At 44.6% G+C, this 23285-nt stretch overlaps 2 protein-coding genes across 11 annotated transcripts in view; one reads left to right on the top strand and one right to left on the bottom strand.

Moving 5' to 3' along the window:
• Kdm1a (lysine demethylase 1A) overlaps positions 1–12888 on the top strand; it is a 60911-nt gene extending 48023 nt beyond the window's left edge. For both annotated transcript variants that reach the window (XM_076861073.2, XM_076861072.2), the window contains 11 exons: positions 879–1021; positions 1382–1472; positions 2842–2976; positions 3689–3762; positions 4516–4627; positions 7181–7313; positions 8758–8945; positions 9298–9412; positions 10787–10914; positions 11507–11653; positions 12435–12888. In XM_076861073.2, coding sequence (XP_076717188.1) covers positions 879–1021; positions 1382–1472; positions 2842–2976; positions 3689–3762; positions 4516–4627; positions 7181–7313; positions 8758–8945; positions 9298–9412; positions 10787–10914; positions 11507–11653; positions 12435–12620 — 1452 coding nt within the window. In that variant the 3' untranslated portion in view covers positions 12621–12888. The remainder of the gene's footprint in view (positions 1–878; positions 1022–1381; positions 1473–2841; positions 2977–3688; positions 3763–4515; positions 4628–7180; positions 7314–8757; positions 8946–9297; positions 9413–10786; positions 10915–11506; positions 11654–12434) is intronic.
• A 1325-nt stretch (positions 12889–14213) lies between these two features.
• Positions 14214–23285, bottom strand: part of Luzp1 (leucine zipper protein 1) — a 106818-nt gene continuing 97746 nt past the window's right edge. For all 9 annotated transcript variants that reach the window (XM_076861064.2, XM_076861065.2, XM_076861068.2 and 6 more), the window contains 2 exons: positions 19686–22864; positions 14214–18170 (listed from right to left, as the gene is read on the bottom strand). In XM_076861064.2, the coding sequence (XP_076717179.1) occupies positions 18015–18170; positions 19686–22745 (3216 nt within the window). In that variant the 5' untranslated portion in view covers positions 22746–22864 and the 3' untranslated portion in view covers positions 14214–18014. The remainder of the gene's footprint in view (positions 18171–19685; positions 22865–23285) is intronic.

Below are 23285 nucleotides of genomic sequence, written 5' to 3'. Positions count from 1 at the left end.
TCCATTTTCCAGTCAATGCCCAGCTTATAGCAAGAGATGCTTTCCTTAGACATGCTTTTTTCTTCTCTTGCTGCCATGAATTCAGCAGCAGGATGCAAAGAGTTTGCTTTGGGGCAGAATTAAGCAGTAGCAGAGGGATGCTTGTCGACTGATGACATCAGTAGGCAAGGGTACTGCCTGGCCTATGATGTGGTCTTGCTGCTTGATGACCTGTTTTGTGATTTGTTTCCTTCCTCTACAACAGTGAGGGGCCAGGCCTTCTGTTATCTCAGTCTCTTCTAGTCTCTCTAGGAACTTGGGGCATTTAGCTCTGAAATTATTGGTACCATAATACTCTGCAAAAGGTGCTAGTATGTTCTTATTAGTAGCCATATATTTCACTGTTTTTCTTCCCTACTCCCTCCTGAAATTCTATCATCTTAGGGGAAGCAGATAACGTGGGCTTCTTATTTTTCCATCCTGCCCCTATTCTGGAAGGTTCTCAGGTGCGTTAGCGTAGTTTTTGTTCCTAGGACTTATCTGGTGTGTCGTTTGCATGTCAGCCCAGCTCAACTCAGTGCATGTCAGCTCAGTGCACCTTGTGCTCCATGAAGCTTCAGTTAGCACCGTGTAAATCTCATGGCTGTTGATGGAGGTGGATGGAGTCCCAGATCCAAGGGCAGAGTGGGAAAAGAGGGAAGTTATTAGGGCCAAAACATTTCATATCTCATTTAAACGAACTTAACCACTTCATAGAAAAGAAAATTCAAATCATTGTCCTCAAAGGTTTTTCCCTTTGAGATACATATTTTGACCTTTATAAACCTCAGAGCATTTGTGTCTTTGTGAGTGGTGTTAGTCTTAATAAGGACCAACTCTGCTATACTTCGGATTTTCAGGTTCCTAAAGAGAAAGATGAAATGGTAGAGCAAGAATTTAACCGGTTGCTAGAAGCTACATCTTACCTTAGTCATCAACTAGACTTCAATGTTCTCAATAATAAGCCTGTTTCCCTTGGCCAGGCTCTGGAAGTTGTCATTCAGTAAGTATTTTGATAACAGCTTATTGTATAGTGAATTCCTTTTACAGATTTGTTATTTATATTATAAGTTTTCAGTAAGTCTAATTTGAACTAGTTTTCATATGAAATTGTTAAATCCCAAAGGAAAAAAGCATTTAAAATAATTTCATGGTCCTTAAAGCCCCTTTCAGTTCTCAAATTGATAGCTTTTATGACATTATTACTGTATTTAACATATAATAATTTGCTACCGGCCAACTTTCTTCTTCCTGAGTGTTACAAATCCCAGGGGGCCTTGATGTCCCTGGACGTGCTAGAAATGGCTAGTCTTGTGCTGCAGAGCTGGCTGTGTGGCCGGGGCATACGTGTTATCTCTCCTAGGTTACAAGAAAAGCATGTCAAAGATGAGCAGATTGAGCATTGGAAGAAGATAGTGAAAACTCAGGAAGAACTGAAAGAACTTCTTAATAAGGTGAAAGTTTATATTTATTTTCATTGTAGATAAGCTTCAATGCAGGGGAGCGGCGGCGGGGGTGAGCCTTTCATTTAGACACTTTAAAGGCATTTCTGGGTTTTTCCATGAAGAGAAGGTCTGCAGAGCTGGAGCTCGTTATTATTAACAAAATAATGACTAGTGAAAGACACAGTTGTATTTGTCAGTCTTTCAGTATGACACCATTGTGAAGTCATTGCTAGGAGAAATAGGTCCTTCCTCTATGTCTTTTTAACTCTTCCAAAGCTGGCCCAGTACTCCTGCTGAATTCTAAGATCAGAGAGAGATCAGCTGTACTGGGGCCAAAGTACCCACCGATGAAGACCAACAAATCAGCAGCCAGTTCATCACCATGATTACTGAGGAGCCGAACAGCCCCCTCCCTCCCCATTCTCCAGCCAAGGGCCCTGCTCTACCACCACCACCTCCACTTCAGCTCCAGGTTCTGGACTATTTGAGTTCAACCATTTATTTCTCCTCATCTGGCCAACTGCAAAATAATACCAGTTTAGGGCGAAAGCCCCTGTAGTGAGGGTCGGGGGCTTTTCAGTGCAAACTCTGGGTGTGCCTTGTGACTGGGGTCTCCTCGCTTTCTCACTGTAGTCATTCCTTCATTTCTGAGAAAGAGGTCTCCAGCTCATCTGCATGGGTAGGAGAAGGATGGAATGAGAAGAATGACTGGGGGAGAGCTGCCAGCTGCAGGAGACCTGCAGGACCCACTCTCGGATTCTGTCACCCATGTCCTCGTAGTTAATGTCAGTTTTAAAAACTGACATTAAGAATGGTTCCAGGGCCGGGGCTATAGCTCAGTGGCAGAGCACTTGCCTAGTGCGTGAGGCACTGGGTTCAATCCTCATCCCCACATTTAAAGGCCCATTGACAACTGAAAAAATATATAAACAAACAAACAAACAATAAAGGCATTCTGTCAATCTACAACTCCAAAACAATATTTTAAAATATTAAAAAAAAAAGAATGGTTCCATAAGGTTCTTTGTGTGATGATTTAGAACTTTTACATATCTAAGAAAATAACTGGCTTCCCCAGATAAGTTTAATTAGTGGTAGATTGTTTTTCCAGGAAATTAAATTTATTTCAGTACATTTTGTTCATTTGTACACTCCTTCCCTCTCGTTTGTTTGAGAAGAACCTGTTGTAGTTACTGACAGCACCACACCTCTGTGAAGGATTGTCGTTTTGTTCTCAAATTGTGTGATGTGGAGTAGGTATTGAAGAATTCTAAGGACCTTAACATAAAAACTTAGTAGAGGAGCCAAACAAGGGTACTGTATTCAGAAGTGAATTACATTTCTTTCTGAAATGGGAAATTTGTACTTTTCCCCTTAGATGGTAAATTTGAAAGAGAAAATTAAAGAACTCCATCAGCAATATAAAGAAGCATCTGAAGTGAAGCCACCCAGAGACATTACTGCCGAGTTCTTGGTGAAGAGCAAGCATAGAGATCTGACTGCCCTGTGCAAGGTGCAGTAGCGAGTGTGCCTGACTGGTTTCTCTTGGAATTCTAAGAAATAGCACAGATCTGGAGACCCTGGAAAAAAAGATAGTCACTAGCCAATCACAGGTGTTGTAGTACCCAAGAAGAGGGTTGGGTACACTACCAACCATGGAGACTTATGGGATTAGTTCAGTTTAGGATCTGCTTTTTCTGAGGAATTTTTACCCTCACAGTTTAGAATAATAGTAATGAATATGAAATAAAGTCACATGGAGTCACACTGTCTGGTAAAATCCCTAATGTGGTATCTCCCAGTCTTGTGATCTTAGAGTTCTTAATCACCTCATTCATACCTGGTGTTCATAGTAACTCATGTTGGAGGGGTGGTAGTAGCAAAGTGGGAATCAAGTTATGTATCCAAAGTGCTTATTCTGGTGCTAGGGACAATGTAAATGCTCAGGAAATGTAGTAGCTATTATTTTTCATCCTTACTTTGTAGCATACTGCTAGTATATTTCTTCCTTTTTTTCCTTCCTCCCCTTTTCTCTTTCTGCATACTCTCCCTCCACCCAAGTTTGTCCCAGGCACACAGTTTCCAAGATCAAAAATTCCTGAGCTATGACAGAATATATGCCTAAAACATACATGCCCCTTGTGGGAAAAATAAGCTGGGTTGATAAATGAATACTGATCTTTCAGGATAAATCATATTCACTTAACTTTAAAAATTTTTATCAGGAATATGATGAGTTAGCTGAGACACAAGGAAAACTAGAAGAAAAACTTCAAGAGTTGGAAGCCAATCCCCCAAGGTGAGGAAAATAAACCTGAACATTCAGAGGGAGAACTTCGCCTATTCATTCTATGCCCGAATTAGAAGGAAAACGTGCACTTTTATATTCAGAAAGTGTATTTTAAATTGTTTAATGAATGAAAAATATCTATGAACAAATTTCAGGTTTTTGAATCCCCTACCTTTATAATTTAATGTGTAATAATTTTAGATATCTAAACAGATTATCTGTGAGAAGATAACCTTGCTCCATAAAATCCAGTGTTTGGGTGAAGGTGGAGTGTCTTCTTTGAGTGTGTAGAAGTGCCCTTGCTTTCACTTTCCATAATTCTGAGGCCTAGGAGGGTGTCATACTTGATTTCCCTGAGAGTTGGGACAGTAATTGCATGCTGATAAGATGCTCCATGTGCAAAATTCCTCTGTTCTCTAGTCAGGGATGCTTCTCATCCTTGGTGACAAAGTCCTAAGACAAAATTTTTCATAGTAAACCTTGATACTGCAAGAAGACTGAGTATGAAGTCTTTTTCCAGATAAATGAGGCCCCACTGTACTTTGCTTTCTGAGAAGAACTCATCACTGTTCATGACATTAGGGGTAAAGCAGTTAATAAAGACAGATAAGATTCTACTTTCTGACTATAATTTCATCATAAAAGTCACAAGCCCCATCCCTAGCTTAGGTTCCAGTACATTTACTGAGACTCCATTATCTGCCCCTTGAGAACTATAATGACGTCTCTATTAACTCTTGTTCCCTTGTCCTTACTTTCCAGTGATGTGTACCTCTCGTCAAGAGACAGACAGATACTTGATTGGCATTTTGCAAATCTCGAATTTGCTAATGCCACACCTCTCTCTACACTTTCCCTTAAACATTGGGATCAGGTAAAATTCTTTTATCGTTTATTTTGTCAAGTACACATGTCAGAGTAACCTTAAGATAAACTGTTAATTTTTGTGTGTTTTTAAACAGCTTTAGTAAGAGGTATCATTTATGTGCAGTGAAATTCACCCATGTTAAGTGAACAGTTTGATGATTTGCCAGATAGTCATGAGCTACCACTAGCTCAAGATAAAGAGCATTTCCAAGATTCTGGAAAATTCTCTCATGCCCCTTTGCAGCTAATACCCCATCCTGGCTCCTGGCCCTAGATGCCCAGTAGTTTGCTTTTTGTCACTATAGTTTTGCTTATTCTACAGTAAACAGATTGAACAGCATAGATAGGTCCTTTTTTGTGTGACTTATTTGACTTAGTATGAAGTTTTGAGGTTCATCGTTGTTGTTAGGCACGTCAGTAGTTAATTCCTTTTTATTACTTAGTAGTATTCCATCACGAGGATATGCCATGGAGTGCTAGCTTGTCATTGGTGCACTGATGGACACTGGGGATGTTTCCATCTTCTGGGCTATGAAGTCCTAGTTATAATCTTTTCTTTAAAGCTTCATGGTTTTTCTTTTCTTTTTAATGTTTATTTTTTAGTTGTAGTTAGACACAATATCTTTATTTTATTTTTATGCAGTGCTGAGGATCAAACCCAGGGCCTCACAAGTGCTAGGCGAGCGCTCTACCACTGAGCCCCAACCCCAGCCCATGGTTTTTCTTTTTCGATGGTTGTGCTGGGGGTTGAACCCAGGGCCTCATGCATACTAAACACATGCTGTACCACTGAGCCACATCTCCAGTCCCTTGGCTTTGTACCTTTTATACCCTAAAAAAATCTTTTGTCTTGGGCTGGGGTTGTAGCTCAGGGGCAGAACGCTTACCTAGCATGTGTGAGGCACTGGGTTCAATTCTCAGCACCATGTATCAATAAAGAAAATCAAGGTCCATTGAAAACTTGAAAAAAAAAAAATCTTTTGTCTTACCTGAGCTCACAAAGGTTTTCTATATTATCCTTTCAGAGTTTTGAGGGTTCAGCTCTTGGGTTTAGGTCTAAATTCTTTTATTTGTTAATCCATTTTAGTTGATTTTTACATCTAATGAGAGGTAAAGGTAGAATTTATAGTTTTCCATGGGGGTATCTAATTATTTCAACATCATCATTTTTTATTTTTGTATCTTTGCCTTCTGTTGAAAATCACTCAGCCATGTAAGTGTGAGTCTATAGTTTACTCTTTTCTATTCATTTATCAGTTGATCCATATGCCAGTATCACAAAATCTTGATTATTATTGCTTTAAAGTAAGTTTTAAAATCTTTAAGTACTGATTTGTTTTTCAACTTTGTTTTCTTTTGAAATTGTTTTGGCTATATTAGTTCTTCGGTGTTTCCATAAAAAATTTAGAATTAGCTTGTCATTTTCTGCAAAAAATACCTTCTAGAATTTTTTTTGGACGACATCAGATTTCTAGATCAGCTTAAAGGGGAATTGCTGTCTTAAGAATTCTCTGGGCCAAAGATATGGCTCCATGGTAGAATCCTTGCCTTGCATGCAGGAGGCCCTGAGTTCAGTCCTCAATATGGGTGTGGGCGCCTTCTAATCCTTGAGTAGTATAGATTGTCTCTCCACAATTTAGTATAGTTTACCTCTCCACTATTTAGATTTTCTTCATCTCAGCAATGTCTTAAAGTTCCCAGTGTACAGGTCTTACCCGCTTTATGCTAAATTTAAGGGTGACTTGTACAGGGTTTCTAGATTATTAAAAGGACTAATCTTTAAATCTGAGACCTTGGCTGGTTTTAAGACTCTATAGTAAAGTAAAATTTTACTTACGTATTTTTGTTTTCTTCATGTTTTCCTAGTAAAATAATTTGACTTTTTTTTTTAATAGTTGTTGTTGGACACAATACCTTTATTCCATTCATTTATTTTTTTATGTGGTGTTAAGGATCGAACTAAGGGCCCTGTGCATGCTAGGCAAACGCTCCACCACTGAGCCACAATCCCAGCCCCTGGCTTCTTAATCTAACAATTAATCTTTAAATTGTCACTGTTATTCTTTATTATTTGAATTAGCTAGGACTGGACTTGTTTATGGTAAAATCTTAAAGAATTAACCAGTTCTTTTATAGTTTTTCACATGTGTTAGTTAGCTTTCAGTTGCTGTGATATGACTACTTGAGAAAACCAAGTTATAGGAGAAAAGATTTAGGCTTATGTTTTCAATCAGTGGTCATCTGGCTCCATTGCCCTGGGATTTGGTGAGGCGGAGCTCACCAAAAGAACAGCTGGCTGCTTGAGGTAGAGTCAGAGCAGCAGAGGGACAGAAGAGACCCTTCAGAAGCACATCCCAGAGACCCATGCCTTTTAACTAACTAGGCCCCACCTACCAGTAGAGCCACCAGCTGGGGACCAAGCCTTCAACACATGGAGCTTTGGGGGACATTCCAGATCCAAATTCAAAATTAGATTCTAAATTAAATTAATATATTTTTTTAAATATTTAAAAAAAAAAAAAAAGAAAGGTGGAACTAAATTCCCTCCTCTCCTCATTAGGATGATGACTTTGAGTTTACTGGCAGCCACCTGACAGTGAGGAACGGTTACTCCTGTGTTCCTGTGGCATTGGCAGAAGGCTTGGACATTAAACTGAACACAGCAGTGCGCCAGGTTCGCTATACAGCTTCAGGTAGGTGATGGTTGTGCGGGTAAGATAGAGCTCTTTCCCCAGAAAACAGGGGACTGCTCTTTTGTTGAATATGACCTTCAGCAAGAACAGTATGTATATTTTCTAGTACAGTGTTTGATAAATGATGGCTCCCAGGTGAAAGCTGTGCATTTACAGATGATTGAGTCTTTGGAGACGTTGGAGGTTTGAATCACCATATTTTGTATGAACCAGAAAATTGAGACAAGTTTTCACATGAAGTAGGAGAGTATTACAGTAGCAGCCAGTGAGTTTGGGTTTAATTTTGCTAAGTATATTAATACCAGAATTTGGACACCTGCACTCCAGAGGGGCCCACTCCTCACACTTCTCTGATTCATGGTCTTTGGGTTCATTCTGGCTTTGGTCCTGAGAATTTATGGGGTAAGTGCAATGTCCTTGTTATTGTCAGTTTCAGAGTACTTTTGGGTGGGATGCAGAAAACTTGTTGTTCAGCCACGTTGGCCTGCTGTTCTGAACTCCTTAGAACAATAGATTACCTACCTCTTTAAAGACCCACATGAGTGCCTAGGCATGAGAAGTGGAGATTGGGGCCACCAATCTTAACTTTTCTGGCCCCTTTCCTAGAGTTGCTGAGATCCCCCCAGTACATGTTTGTTTTTACAGTCACAGAGTTTTCTGTTGAATTTTCCCATCAAAGGCAGCTTCTAGCTGATGGAGGTCTACAGCCTTGAAATAGCCTTTGGAGGCAGATGGAGAGCATTGAGAGTAACTAGTGTTTTTTTCCCTAGTTCTGTAGCCAGAGATGGTCATGTGCTGAGCACTCACACTGTATTATGGGATACATTTTATATGACAGCAGAATGATACGTGTATTTTTAGTATATAAATTAGCATTTAGTAATAAGCATAAATGAGGTAAAATAACAACATGACTTCCGAACCCTTTCTGAGGTCAACTTTGAGCTCATTCATAGTCGGAGCATTACAGTGTGTTCTCAGGAAGAGAGAGCAACAGTTTGAGGCTGTGTCCCCTCAGTCTGCGTCACACTCTTCTGCTGCTGTTCCACTCTGGGGCCTTAGTGAGCAGCTAGCCACAGTGGAAAGGCACTGCGTCCTTTTGGGCGGGCATTTTGCTCTTAATTTTACTAAATTACTTCCCTTTGGTAAGTGTTTAAAGTTAAGTGGAGCAGGTGACCAGTGTGTGAGGGCGAGCCAGAGTGGGGTGGGGATCGATGACTTGATGTGGGCAGTGAGGGTTTAAGTCTTGGAAGTTCTTACTTGTGCAGCCTTAGACTCACCTCTTACCTGTTTTCTTTGGTGAGGAATGGAGATGACAGTACCTACCTCGTGGGCAAGTACTCAGGCTTAGAAGAATGCCATGTGGATCCTGTTGTGCATTAAGTGTTCAGTGCCCCTATTACTATCCTCCTCATCATCAATAGGCTCTTCTTCCCTTCTCTAGGCTGCGAAGTGATAGCTGTGAATACCCGCTCCACAAGCCAGACCTTTATTTATAAGTGTGACGCCGTTCTCTGCACCCTCCCCCTGGGCGTGCTGAAGCAGCAGCCACCGGCTGTTCAGTTTGTGCCGCCTCTTCCTGAGTGGAAGACATCTGCAGTCCAAAGGATGGGATTTGGCAACCTTAACAAGGTGACGTGCTCTAGGTGCCTTCTCTGTGCCTGGTGTACCCTTGGCAGTGCTGTCCACTGTCTCTCACGGGCTGAGGCTTGTCATTCCTTCAGCACCCAGGTATATAATAACAAAGTCCAAACTCATTTAATCTTATGGGGTCATTCTGCAAACCGTGCCTACACAAAGTCAGTCATAAGTGGCATCCTAAGTAGTAGATGGATGGTGGGTTTCTGGGCTTATTCATGAGCACAAAAGTACATGAGGAGACTTTAATGAAGTCTGAGGAGGAAGTGGTTCCTGCTGAGGAACAGAACCACTCCAAGAAGGCTATGGGTAGAGGCCGCAGCAGCTCACTTGCCCCCTTCTGCAGGTGGTGCTGTGTTTTGACCGGGTGTTCTGGGATCCAAGTGTCAATTTGTTCGGACACGTCGGCAGTACGACTGCCAGCAGGGGTGAGCTCTTCCTCTTCTGGAACCTCTATAAAGGTAACTGCTTTTTAGCTTTTTCTCATATTCTTATAGGAACACAGAATTAGGAACATTGGAGATTTCCTCAAACTTACATGCTTTAATTTTTCTTTTGCTTAACCCAGTAAGCAATTCCTAGAACCCCTTCTAGGTGTCGGGAAAAGAACACATAAAAAGAATCACGTTAGCAGGGAGGGGCGGGCTGGGGAGGCTTCCTGGAAAAAGCAGCAGGTATTTTCATTCCCAGACTGTCATACCCACTTCACCCCTGAGTCTTTGATCACTTCCATTTGATGCATTTTTCATATCCCTATCTCTTGTTCTGTAATTGGACTCCTGTTAACTCTGTATAGAGGGGAAAAGTCTGTGCATCCCCACCTCCCTCCACGCAGTCTACACAGCTGCACCCAGGGCGTGGCCTTGATGGTGCAGGCACATGACTGAGCAAACCCGCCTCCCACCCCAGCTCCTCCTGTCTCCTGCTTAGTGGGGAAGTGCCGTCCCCACCTCCAGAGCTGCTCTTTCCATGGAGGAGGTCCTTTGCTCCTGTGCACAGCGCACGGACACAGTCGTGTCCAGGGCTTTTTCCCTTTCTCCACCCAGGCATCAGGTCCCTTCAGTGCTATCTCGCAGTATTCCTCAGACCTGAGTGCCCCTTCTCCACCACCCTCTCCAGGCCAGGCCACTGTCACCTGGCAGCTGCCAATTTACTATTCATAATTCCCACTTTTCTCTTTCGATATCTTTCTGTTGCTGAAGGAAAACATTTAAACTCCTCCTCCTCCTCCTGGCCACGTCAGAGCCCACCTTAATGTAACCTCTCCAGCCGCCTCGTGTCTCCTTCACTGCTCCACTCCAGGCACGCTGACTTGCCCTCCTGATTATAGGACGCTGTACTGGTTTTCACTTTGGGCCCCTGCTTGTGCTGTGGCCTGGGCCACTATTTTCCTTCATCTCTTCCCAACCTTTAGGTCTTGGGCTAAATGTCAGTATTTCAAAGAGACCTTTCAAGGACACTAAGCGTGCCCATTGCTTTTGGTCCTGTATCCTGTATTTTCAGAGCATCCCAGTTCCTAATCATATCTGCGTGGTCATTTGTGACTTGAATGGGGTAGAGTCTAGTTTCTGTATTTTCCATCCCCAGGGTCTAGCCCTGTGCTCCTCATACACGTCTGTTTCATAGACACTCTCCAAGTGCCTAAAGTGCCGTGTCCTGCTGCACTCACTGTAGAAGACCAACCCCTGTGGCCAATTTCTGGGGGTGGAGTTTAGGAAAATCATGTTGCTAGCATTTGAGTGATGCTGCCAGAGTGCCAGGAACAAGGGTGGGGCTTAACAGGGTGGTTCTTGAGAACAGTCTAGAAAAACCTTGGAATTGTTCTGTTTGTCCAGCTCCTATACTGTTGGCACTGGTGGCAGGAGAAGCCGCAGGCATCATGGAAAATATCAGCGACGATGTGATTGTTGGCCGGTGCCTAGCCATTCTCAAAGGGATTTTTGGTAGCAGTGCAGTGCCCCAGGTAAGTTGGTGGAGGGAACAAGAGGGATCCAGATTCAGACTCAACTAGGGTTTGGATTATTTGACATGTTTGAGGCAGAAGTTCTCTGTCAGGACAGTTTCCGTTTAAGTGTGTGAATTTCAATGTATGTGGACTCCAGGACTCCAATGGCATTTAGAAAAAGCCCCTTGGTGCCCGAGTCAGAATTTATAGACTATTGGCTGCATTTCTTTTCTGCCTGCAGAGCCATGCCACTTTCAACTTTTAGACAAAGTGGCCAGATTAGCGAATGCCCCAGGGAAGTCCTAAGAGAATCCCATCGTGCTTTTTTTCTGTCCTTTAGACCCACTGTGATAATGTCAGCCACTTATTTCTTTGAAGGGAGGGACATTAATGTTCCATATATAGAGAGTAACAGTCAAGTGCTGTGTGGCCCCGAGTTGTGGACTAGGAGGTGTGGTGGAAGTGCCTTTGCAGTCTGAAGTCATTTTGCCTCAGTAGTTCAAAGCAGCGGTGTATTCATGCCCAGCCCACACCTGCTTTTACACCTCTTGGAGATGGCTGGTTTGTCCTTGGTGCCACTGACTTTTGCTTGTGTTTTTTTTCCCTTTAGCCCAAGGAAACTGTAGTGTCTCGTTGGCGTGCTGACCCCTGGGCCCGGGGCTCCTATTCCTATGTAGCTGCAGGATCATCTGGAAACGATTATGATTTAATGGCTCAGCCAATCACTCCTGGGCCCTCAATTCCAGGGGCCCCACAGGTGAGAGACTAGAAATTTATTTCTGGGCTTATCCAGAAAGAGTATCCCAGGGCAAAATTGAAGTCACCGATTTCTCTCCTTAATGGTTCTATCCTTAGACCCTTTCGGGTAGCAGGAGCAGAATGGAATGGGAGCATAGTGTTTGTGTCTGTTTTCTTGCAGTCTACATTCAAAATGGAAGAGCTATGCAAGTCAGGAACTTAAGTTTTTTCCTTTATAAAACAAGACCCATTTTTAATTATGCATCTTTTTATTGTGGCTGATAACTCAGATTGTTAAAGGGATTTCAGTCTCTAGGGGCTTCAAGGCCATGTCCCTGAGAAATAGCTGTGGACCCCTATTTAGACTTTTGTCGGACCTTAGTCCACAGAGCAGGGAGGGTTCCTCAGTACTGTAGCCTAGGATTTGGGTTTGCTCTGAACTAGAAGTGAAAGAATTCCTGAATTGGACTGAGTGTTCTACTCTCTAGTTCAGAATGGGGTAAGATACCCCCATCTCTGCCATCACTAGACACTGCATGCGGTAAAGAAAGCTAGAAATTTGGGCATCATTAAACTGATAAGAATAGATGCAGTTAATAAGTATCACTAGAGCTGAGGCTGGGCTGAGTCCGATTTCTCCTTCTGTCAATTCTAGGAAAATGCTTTATTGTAAGAGACTTTCATAGAGTTGATAGTTAACTGCCTGGAGCAGGGTCAGCCTTCAAAGGTCAATAGGAATTTGGCGGTTCAAAGAATAAACATACTTCTAACCTGCTAATTTTCTTTTCTCTCTGAAATAGCCAATCCCACGACTCTTCTTTGCGGGAGAGCATACAATCCGGAACTACCCCGCCACAGTCCATGGTGCTCTGCTGAGTGGGCTTCGAGAAGCAGGAAGGATTGCAGACCAGTTTTTGGGAGCCATGTACACACTGCCTCGCCAGGCCACACCAGGTGTTCCTGCACAGCAGTCCCCAAGCATGTGAGACAGAGGTGTCCTGAAGAGATCTGGTGTCTTTTGCCATGTAAGCAAAGCTCTTCTAGCAATATTAGATCCCACTGAGAAGGTCCCATCCTGTTACCTGGACTCACCATCAGCTGGGAGGGCTCCTGAACTGACAGAGGTCACATCCTCTGACTTAGAGGACAGAGAAGAACTTGTCCACCAGTTTGGAATTGTGTTCTTCATAAAGACTGAGGCAAGTGTTGTGGGATAACATCTTAGTCTTTTGGCGTTTTTTTTTTTTTTTTTTTCTATATTTTGAGAATAAAACTTCATAAAAAATTAGTCCTGTTTTTTTTTTTCTTTTGGATGGAAGTTGGGTACAAAGTAGGGGTGTTACTTCAATGGCAGACTTCCTATAATCCAAGCAACTTGGAAGGCTAAGACAGAATTATAAGTATTCTACCTTATGACGATAGTGGTGTATGTTCTCCCTGTTTAAATGAGGAGAATATTCCTACAAAGGGGAAAAATGGTTTCAGGGCGTGCCCATAGGTAAAAATGGTTTCAGGGCGTGCCCATAGGTACAGTGTACTTTCTGGCCAGTGGGGCTTGATGTCCCTACTGGAACTGTGGGGTGGTGTGCCAACAGTGTATGAGGGGAACCTCAGGTGCATTTTCGAGATAGAGGGCCCAAGTTTTGTGTAAACAGAGTTTTTGACAGACCGACCATCATTCCGCCTTTATTCCTCAGATCCCCTCTGAAGGCAGTGTGCTTGCTCACTTTGCAATTCTGTTGAAAATATGGTGTCGATCTGGGAAGTATTACATGAGCGGATCAAAGGCTTGGGTGATTTGGCTGTTAGTGGCTTAAAACAACAAACTTTCTTGCAGTTTGGGGATGGCCAGTCTACGGTGTGTGTGGCTGCATTTACTGTGGAGGATCTGAGAGCTGTTTCCTCACCTTTTTCAGCTTCGAGTGGCTGATTATATTGGTGCGGATGCCTTCCCCTATAGTCAAACCTGTCACCCTGCGTTGGGATTCTTGGGTTTACACTTAAGGCCCACCTGCATGATCTGGGATAATCTCCCCATCTAACAATTCCTAATCATGTCTGTAGTGTGCCCTTTGCCATATGAAAACAGTTTTACAAGAAGGGAACAGGAGCATTCCTTTCTTGGGGGCTTTTAACAAATGCTATTACAGTGCACAGGAAGTAGCTCCTGGCAATCAGATTTCACTTGTGTTGGCCAGTTCCTCCTTACAGTTAGTCTAGATGAGATGAAAGGACATTATATTGGTGGTCTGACGAAGATTAAAATAACTGACGGAAAGATGGGAAGCACATGTGGAACAAAGTGCTTGGGCTTGGGATGCACACTTGATTTGAATCCCAGTGCTGCCACCACCACTGCAACCTGATGGGGCTGATTATGACACAAGCAGTTGGAAGAGAGGCTGCTTTTTGTGACAACATATTTGAAAAGAAAACGTAGCAGATAGCTGATTCTAACTCTTGTTCAGTTAACTGGTGAAGTACACTGGATGTATCAATGGAGAGAAAAGAGACAACATCAATAAAATTGGCATCACCGACCACTCAACACCACGCATGTGGAAACTAGGGAACTTTATTGGTACATACTGTGCTGCAGAGTCAACAGAGAGCATGAGAGCCAGAGGATACATGCAGACAGGAGCTTCAACTCTACACATGCACCCAAGGAGCCCTGAGCCACTGCCCATGGCTTTGCCCTGGTTTCCAGCGGCAGGTTCTATAGCCCCCTTGGTCCCATTCTTGGAGCAGGAATGTAGAAGCTACTACACCTAGACTCCAAGGAGCAGGGGTGAAGCCAAAGCCCCTGCTCGAGCAAGTAGGTGTGGACCGACTAAAGACTGGTGCCCCAGCACAGGGGCCTATAACGCAGTATCAGTTTATTTGAGGGCTTTCTAGCCCACCCCCATCTTTAAAATACAAAAAAATAGACTTTATTCTCTTAAAAATACATTCCGTTCGTTCAGTACATGTTCTGAGCTGTGAAGCAGCAGGAAAATAGGGCCCCTTCCTATGATCTTGGTTGAGGCTTTGAGGAGAGCCCTGTTCCCCACTCGGGGTATTCAAAAGATAATCCCTACAAGCAGCTCTTCCAAAGCAATCTTGCCAGAGTTAACAAAGAATCCCACACCAACAAAGGCAGCCAGGGACCCAGCCTCTGGGGCCCTGTTCCTTTACTGGGAAGTGGTAGCACTTGGCACTGACCCACTAAATCTAAAAAACTAAAACTGCCCCAGGACAAAGTCCAAGAACACTAGAGGCCCTCCCACACCCCAAAACTCTTGAGAGGGGAAGAGCCGTGTGCAAGCTTGTCTGCAACCCAGACTGGAGTTGTTGGCCCCACTCACATCCCTTCCACCCATACTTATAACCATTTCCCTGCCATGGCTTCTCTGGCCACCACCCTTGTAGCTTTCCCTGGTAGTTTCTGCTAGTATCAGAGCAGAAAAGACCAGCTCCTGGCATGTAGCCAGCTTTATTTTCTCCAAGAAGCTCTGTGGGGCCAAGTTCCCCAGCTTCGCCAGGAACCCTCCCACAACCGTACACCTGCTGGTACATTTTAAGTTAGAGCCAGGCTGTGGAAGATTCTTGTCTTAAAGTGGGTTTGTTGGCTGGGACAGTGGGAATATTTGGCTTGGTTAGACAACTATTCAACTACCAGGTCTCCCTGCTACTTGAAGGCTTCCTCCAGGACCCCTGATGGTGAGGTCCTAGTCTAAATGGTCACACCTTGGCTGCTTTTCAGAAATGTGCCTTCCTACTTTGGAATCTGAGGCCAGCCTTGCTAGCCATTTGAAGCCCAAAGGACATGAGCCTCAGCCTTCACTCACTAGTACAAATGCTATTTTCTGCAATGCTGAGAACAGTTAAAAATAAAATCTATTTTACAGAGGTCCTAGAAAGTGTGCAGATTAAAGAAACAAATACAATATTTATCCTGAAATAATTGTTACAATCAAACCCTATTGCACTCAGATTTCAAAATGGCAGCCCTAGTAAAAGGGCACTACAATTGTCCCTTTTCCATAGAGCATTTTGAGTAGCAGCAGATGTTGGTGCTGCTGAAATGTGGAAGGATCCAGACTTTGGCACCAGGAGCTACAGCACCAGAATCCAGGGCTCCAACACCCAAAGACAAAAATTATTGGCGAGATCTTTTTAGGCATGTCGGATGCCCTCCTGTTTCCATCAGTGGAGAAGAGCTACAGACGTGTTTCTGTACCCGCAATTGACCACTACAGAGGTCAATTTCCTTTGAACACTCAGGGCTGCCAACTGGTTAAGGAGAATGGTGGGGTGCTGCAAAGAAGGGGTTGCATCCTTCAGTGAGTAAGTTTCTGGCCAGCAAGCGACCCAGGAGAAGCAGCAGGAAGAGATCTTAAAAACAGCGTCCTAAGTAGTGCATATGAGATGGGATGTAAAGAGGAGAGGCAAGCCACATGAAAATGCCTTTAGATTGGCAAACTCTGGAAAACTAGTGTGGAAGTAAGGTAGGTAGATAGGTGTGACCCAAGTCACCTCAGTACAGCCTAGTCTGGTGCAAACATGGGGCAGGATGAATGTTGGGGCCCATGCTGAATTGAGGCAGGGAAGGCCACTCAGTCCTCTCAAGGAAGTCCTCAGTCTTCCCTCTTCTACCAGGAAATCGGAGAGAGAGGAACAGGAATGGGAGACTTGTGCTACAAAAGCACCTGGCTTGACAGGCAGACATCTGTCTGGCATCAGGCAAAGCTGGTGCCACACAAGGCCTCTGACACCATCCAAAGTCCTTCACTTAGCAGGTAGAAATGCAGGAATAGGGAACTTTTCTGCCCTCACTTCCATGAAACTTGAATATAGGGTAAACTAGAAAGCATAAGGCCCAGAGAGACGACTGTAGGCAGGAGGGAAACTCCTGTCGACAATACCCTAGAAGTAAAAATCAGCCCACACCAGATGGTGAAAATGGGGATCTCAGAATACAAGATCATTCATTTCAAAGAACTCATTTTACAAATAGAGAAACTGGCTTCAGGAGGACAATGATTCTCCCAAGGTCACACAGCAAGGAAGTAAAGAGATGGGGAAAAACCAGCTTTCCAGACTCCTGGTCTAATGCTCTTGTTTGAAGGCAACAGCGTCTGCTTCATACAAGCAGCTTTTGAAGGGGACCCTTCTTTAAATTGAGAATGCTACAGAAAAAGCAGGGCCGGGAGTGTACAGTCCTTTTTAACTGCCTTATGTGATTGGTATAAGAAAACAAATCCATTTGTATTTTTGTGGCTTCCTGAAAGGTTACTGCACTTTGAATGTATAAACCTGAGGTCCTCGATGGGCAGGAATCACCTTTCCTCCAATGAAGGCATGTAATGATAGTCAACCTGCAGAAACCAGAGGCCGCTTCCATAGGAATGCATCAGCGCCGTAAAGTGCGAAGCCTCCTCCACAGGGATGGAGGAGGAAAAGGAGGGAGTATTCTCAGTCCGTGCCTTCCGTGCTATTGCTTGTGGAGTGACCACAGGGAAATTGCTTCTTCCTGCCTGACTTCCCCCTTGCTGGGCACGTCCTAGAAGGCAGTGTGCCGTGTCAGGCCCAGTTCAGTCTAGGGATTTTCCCAAGATGGGAACAATGAAGTTAGCTGAGGTCTCCAGCCATAGGAAAGAGCAAGTGGTGCCAGCAGCATTACTGGTGCCCAGGGAAGGAGACGCATGTGGCTTGTGCACTTCCAGGGGCCTTTGGAAAGGGGAGCAGAGAGCTGGGGTGGGGGAGGGATGTGTCATTCCAATGGGTATCTACATGCTCTGTCCCCAAGAAACTGATCAGCCAGGGGGCCAGGTCAGAGAAGTTTCAACTTAAAGGGTAGCTCAGAGGCAGCACGAACCCCTGTGACTTTCAAAGTCTGAGGAACTCCAAGTAGGAAAAAAATGGAAGCCCCCAGAAAGAAAAAAAAAGTTGACAGCTGGTCATTCTTGTACTTGGGCCCTCGTGGTGAGGAGGCAGAAATCAGGGCATTCATTACCCACACGGAGAAGGGGCTGCTCTATGATACAGAAACAACCCACCAAGCAGCAGAGGAGAACTTTCTGCTACTGTTTCTGGTGGTGGGGTTTCTATAGCTTCCCATTTGGGGGCCAGAGTGGCCCAAGCTACCTTAGGGTCAGGAATGAGGAAAAGGATTCATGCATCAGGGAAGGCTGGGCCTAGGGACTCTGGTTTGTAGTCTCTGATTCCCTCTGACCAATGGGCAAAAATTACCTGAGCCACAGCCCAGCTTTCTACCAGTCTCCCAGCCAAGGCCTTGTGCCTAGCCTGGAGAACTGGCCTTGGAGTCTTCACGGGGCAGGAAATGGAAGAGCTAAAAAGCAGCAGCAGAGGAGACAGAGCAGACCTCACCAGCTGGCTCAGTTTTCCTCAGCACAAGGCCTGTTTGGTCGTAATCGGTCCTCGGCCCGGACTCGCCCAGGCTCTGGTAGCCCTTGCTTCACGGGCAATTCAGACCGCTCCAGGGAGTTGTGCAGCCGCCGGTAGACAGTAAGTGTGCAGTCTTCACCCTCCTCCTATGCCAATAAATGAAAAATGTGAGCTGCAGAAGATGGTACAGCAAGGACCAAGATACCCTCACCTTCTACCCCAAATGGGCACATACCCCCCCACCCCTGGTAGAGACACACAGGCCACGTGTAATGGCCAAGACAGGCTTTTGTTTGAGAGGCCTATATAAAAATTCCTTACAAATCAGAATACAGTAGAACTCCAAGCTGTTGGGAAAAACCGGGGTAGACCAGGGGATAGCTGACCAGGAGCCTTACAGGACAGAGCCTAGGACAATGGGAGCATGGGCACGGTACCCCTAAGTGGTGGTCAGCAGTCCTGGAGTTCCATGCTTCATGCACTCAAGGGCAGGCTGCATTCTGGGGTGAAAGCCATTTTGAAGTAAGGGTGGGGGCTAAAGAAGGGCATGTGCCTAAAAGGCTAAATAACTCTTTTTTTTACTCCCCACCTTGAATTACCAAAAAACTCATATGCCTTCCCATTTATATCCCATGTCTGGCCCTCATCCTGAACCTCCTTTCTCAGGTCCAAAGTTTCAGGGGCCCAAACTCCTGACTTTCTCCCCACTGCTCTGCTGCAATTGTGCCTTTTGAATGTTCTCCTTTGTCTTTCCCAAACAAATGCAAATCAAAGAATGAAAGTATGAGTAAGAAAGACAGTTAGCAGGATGGAAAGAGGGCTGGATTAAGAGATGCCAATTTCCAATTCCAATCTTAGCTCTTGCAGTAACTTACTTGGGTGATCTTGAGCACTTTGTGTCTGTGACCCTCAGCTTCTGTATCTAATAAATGGGGATTTGAAGGAGTATGTGTCTTGGGCAAGATGTCTCTAAGCATCATAGGTTCCACATCTAAAAGACACTCTTGGGGACCTCTCTTTCAGATAGTTCTGACACTCTGACCCTCAAATAAGGCTGGTGGTTCTGGATTTATCTATCTTGTACTGAGCCAGGCTGAACCAACCCTGACCTCAGAAAGGTATAATGGGCCAGATAGCTGTCTAGGACAAAAGAATGTGACACTTGCATATGAAGTTTATAAGGTAGACCTAGAGGAAGCCCTGGCTTTCTTCTCCCATATGCTAGTGACCTGCAAGACCCACTGTTTGAGGCAGCAGGACAAGAACTTGTTCACCAAGCCATCATGTTTGAAAGCCCTCAGAGCTTCCGACTTGCACCCAGAGCTTCCCTGTCAACTCCAGCTGCTTCTTATGCTTCCAAGTACTGATCTGGGAACTCCTCAGACTTTCTCTGAAACGCAAGAGAACAGAGGCCAGTTTTCCTATGTGTGTTGCCTTCATGATTGAGAGCAAAATGGAGAAGACAAATTGGAAAGGGAACGTTGGAAAATCACGCTGCTCTCTGCCAAACCCACCTGATTTCACCAGTTCTCAGCGAGACCCAGTTTTACCCAGTGTTTCCCAGCCACATAATTCCCAAATCTTGGGTTACACAAACAGGGGCAGAGAAAAGGAGAAAGTAAAGGAGGACCAGGGCAGAGAAGGAAAGCCGTGGGACTCACCATGCCTGATGAGTGGTTCCAAGCTGCAGCTGTGATGGCGTCTCCAACCCGATTCCGACGGGTGAGCACCTCTGACACGGTGAGGCTACTTTGGGTCCTTCTGGAGGACAGCTCTGGGCCATCTCCTGAATTTCCTACCTTTCTAGTGCCCTGCTCAGAAAGGTAGGACCTGGGCTGTTCAAGTTCTGAGAAGTCTGTGGAAGACCTCTGGGTGTAAGCATTGGTAGATTCTACGTTTCTACCTACTCGAGTTGGGGGGTCTTCTAAAGATTTCAAGTCTCGCTTACTCTTCCAGGCGTTCCGTACAGTAACGTGTCTGGTGTCAGAGCCCACCTCTGAAGGGGCACTATGGCTTTTCCACCTGATTGTCTCTGCTTGGGGGGCGTGGCTATTCCTCTCCACAGAATCTGATGGCTTGATTAGAATGCTGCTCCGAGAGACCACTGTTTCTGGCCTATTCCTTAGGGGCCCGTCTCCCATTTTTTCAGCTTCTGTGAGCTGCAGGGTGATGTCATGTTTATTAATAGAGAGCTCAAAAGGGGGGTTGACATGGTTGCTAACCGTCATGCGCTCTGGGGGCCCCACCTGGATGTTGCTGGTGGACGTGTGCCTCTCCCTTGGTGCCTCACCTGGGATGGCTCTAGGGCTGCTGCTGTCAGAGGGGTAGATAGTAATGCTGCTTGTCACTTTGTTTGGCCCTGATTTTGAGGTGGATTTCTGCTTCTCCATCATGGCCTCAGTTCCAGATCCTCCCATGATTTTTTTCACATCTTTATCAATGATAACAGGTTTGATGACAGCTCTAGACCGCAAGGCCTCTCTGGGGCTAAAGGGCCTTTGGTTTTTTACCCCAGCACCATTGGCATCTGAGAATTCCATGGCATTGGTAGAGGCCCTGATAGGTTTCACAGATTCATTTTCTATCCCAGCATTTTTATCATTCTCAAATACAGAGTTTCTATGTCCTATGCGGGATTTGGCCTTTTCTCTAGAGTTAGGCTGTAGTTTGGGCTCTGGCTCAGGAGTGATGGTTGTGCTTACCAATTTGGCGGTAACCAGAGATGCTACGTCCAAGTCATCATCTGAGTCAGGCTTCTCTCTGCCACTGGACTTGATGACCCGACATCTCAGGGCTTCATGTTGGCTGCTATCTTCCATCACAACGGCTATGGACTGCTCAGCTCCTTCTTTATTTGGGGCTGAGAATCCAGGAAGGATGTTCTCCTGGCTTTTGGAGCTATAAGGATACTTTGATAAAATAGGAGCCTTGGAATTTTGGAAGCTGTTATCAGCCTCCAGGCCATTGGCAGTCTTTTTGCCCTTAGACAGTCCTTCTGAGGAGGATCTTCGAGATGAAGTCAAAGGTGCAATGGTCTTAGAACAGCTGGAATCTGTAGCCAGAGTTATTTGATTTCCACTGCCAGGAACCTGTCCCCTCTTGCCAAAGAGGTCCTCTGGGGTATCAGAAGCCTTGTCAGCTCTACCCAGTGTGTCACTGGGAACAGATCCATGGGTGGAGTCAGTAAATGTTCTTGTTGTCTTCTCTACTTTACCCTTTAGTCCACTGTCAGTGCCTGGCTTGGAAGATGACTTCCAAACTTTACTATGCTCCTGAGCAGCTGGAGGGTAGCGGCTAAGCACTGATGGCTGCTCCCTGGACTTCTTCCCTTCATTCTGAGAGGATCCAGGTGCAAATCGGTCTTCAGTTCTCTTTGCTTCCTGAGACCCACTGTCTGTACCTGCCCCCATGTTGGAGGCTTTGGCCGCTCTCCTATTGGTGAAAGTGGGAGAGGAAACCTGCCTGTTGCTCAGAGAATAGTTTTCATTGCCAAGAACAAACTCCCTATTTCGGAGCCTTTCCCGCTTATGCTGAGGAGACAGCTCCCGAGATGTGTGCTTGGACACAGATGCTTCACCGCCATGGCCTCTAGGCTTAGTCCTCTCATGCCTGCCTTTGCTGGACAGGAAAGCATCTTCCCCTTCTACCTCCCCATTTTCTAACTCTTTCTGTTTCTTGATTTGTAGTTTTATCTCTTCCAACTGATTGGCTAGGATTTTGTTTCTATTTTGTTCACTTTGGTAATTATCCTGAAGGTCATTATTTTTGGCCCTCATTTTCTTAAGCTCTTCTTCCAAAGATTCAAAATGTTTGATCTGTGTCTTAAGTTTCTCAATCTCTTGGTTCAGATCCTTGACTTTGTTGTCCTCTTGATTTCGGTTCTTTTCATTTTCTGTTTTGTTTCTTGTTTCATTCTCCACCTGCTTGAGATAGTCCAGAGTGCCCTTCCTTCTTGGCTCTTTGGATGGCAGGGTAGAAGGGATGCCATCCTCAATCCGTAGGTCATTCCTTTCCAGAAGATTAGACGCGTTCCTTGTATACTCTCGGTTCATTTTCTTGTTCTGCTCCAGTTTTTGGGTGAGCTCTTTTATCAATTTCTCATTTTCCTTCTCCTTTTCATTCAAGTATTTTCTCTCACTTACAAAGCTCAGAGTCAATGATTTCAACTTTTCTAACTCTGACACTAAACTCTGCTCAGTTTTATCCAGGCGATCCTCAGAAGACTCCAGTTCTTTCACTTTGACTCTCAGCATTTCCAGCTCAGAGGAGATTTTCTTGGTCAAATTTCTCTCCTCATTTAGACTCAAACAAAGCTGGGTACAGTCATTCTTGCTCCTGCTAAAGGCCTCCTCTAGCTTCTCCAACTCAGCCATTCGTTTCTGAAGCCGCTCAATCTCGGATTTCAGTTCCCTGGTGAGGTTTTCCTCCTCTTCAAGTTTCTCCTTCATCAGATGACACAGGTCCTCTGCTCTCTTAATTTCCTCATCCTTTCCTTCAATTCTCAGCACCCGTTGGCGCAGCACTTCAATCTCTGCCAACATGCTGGAGTTGCTGCCTTCTGCTTGAATCACCTTGTCCTGGAGATCCAGGAGCTCATCCTCTGCTTTTTGGAGGTTTTTCGTGGCTTCTTCCAATTCATCCAGGCGGCGACTTAAGCTTTGTAACTTGAACCGCAGATGGCGGCTGGAGGCAGTATCCTTGTAGCTAGTAAATTCAGCCATATCTACTGCCAGCCAACGTGGGCTCCCAGGGGCATCCAATTCCACTTGAGGAGATGAGAAATGGTTACCTTTCTCTTGGCATCCACAACCTTCTTTGGCAGCTGGAAACCATTATCAGTCTATAGAAGGAAAGCAGAAGGCAAGTCAGTTAGCAAATCTCAAACCTGCACTTTAGCTCTAAACTATAAAGAGTTCCCATTTGTAATCCTTTTACGTCAAACATAGCAGGTGCTATGTTTGTTGAATGACTGAATTTAAATAAACCTGCAAGAAAACACTGGTTCTTTACAGTTGATATTGATTTCACCCTGATGAAGAATGCTATCAGAGGCAGCATGGCAGAAAGATGCAGAAGGCAGCCCCAACACATGGTAGGTATCAGAAAATCTTTACGTTTCTATAAGCCATTAAGTAAAACTAAACTTTAGTTTTACTTAGTTGTAAAATGAGGACGAGATGCCTAACTATCTCTCCACTGTGTTGTTTTTAGATAATACATGGAAAGCTCTTGGCACTAAACAATACTGAGATTATTATAAG

Source organism: Callospermophilus lateralis, chromosome 7 (genome assembly GCF_048772815.1).
Source record: "Callospermophilus lateralis isolate mCalLat2 chromosome 7, mCalLat2.hap1, whole genome shotgun sequence".
In the NCBI taxonomy this organism is placed as follows: Eukaryota; Metazoa; Chordata; class Mammalia; order Rodentia; family Sciuridae; genus Callospermophilus; species Callospermophilus lateralis.
The sequence above is the reverse complement of the archived record's forward strand: the minus strand, read 5'-3'. Positions and strand labels throughout refer to the sequence as shown.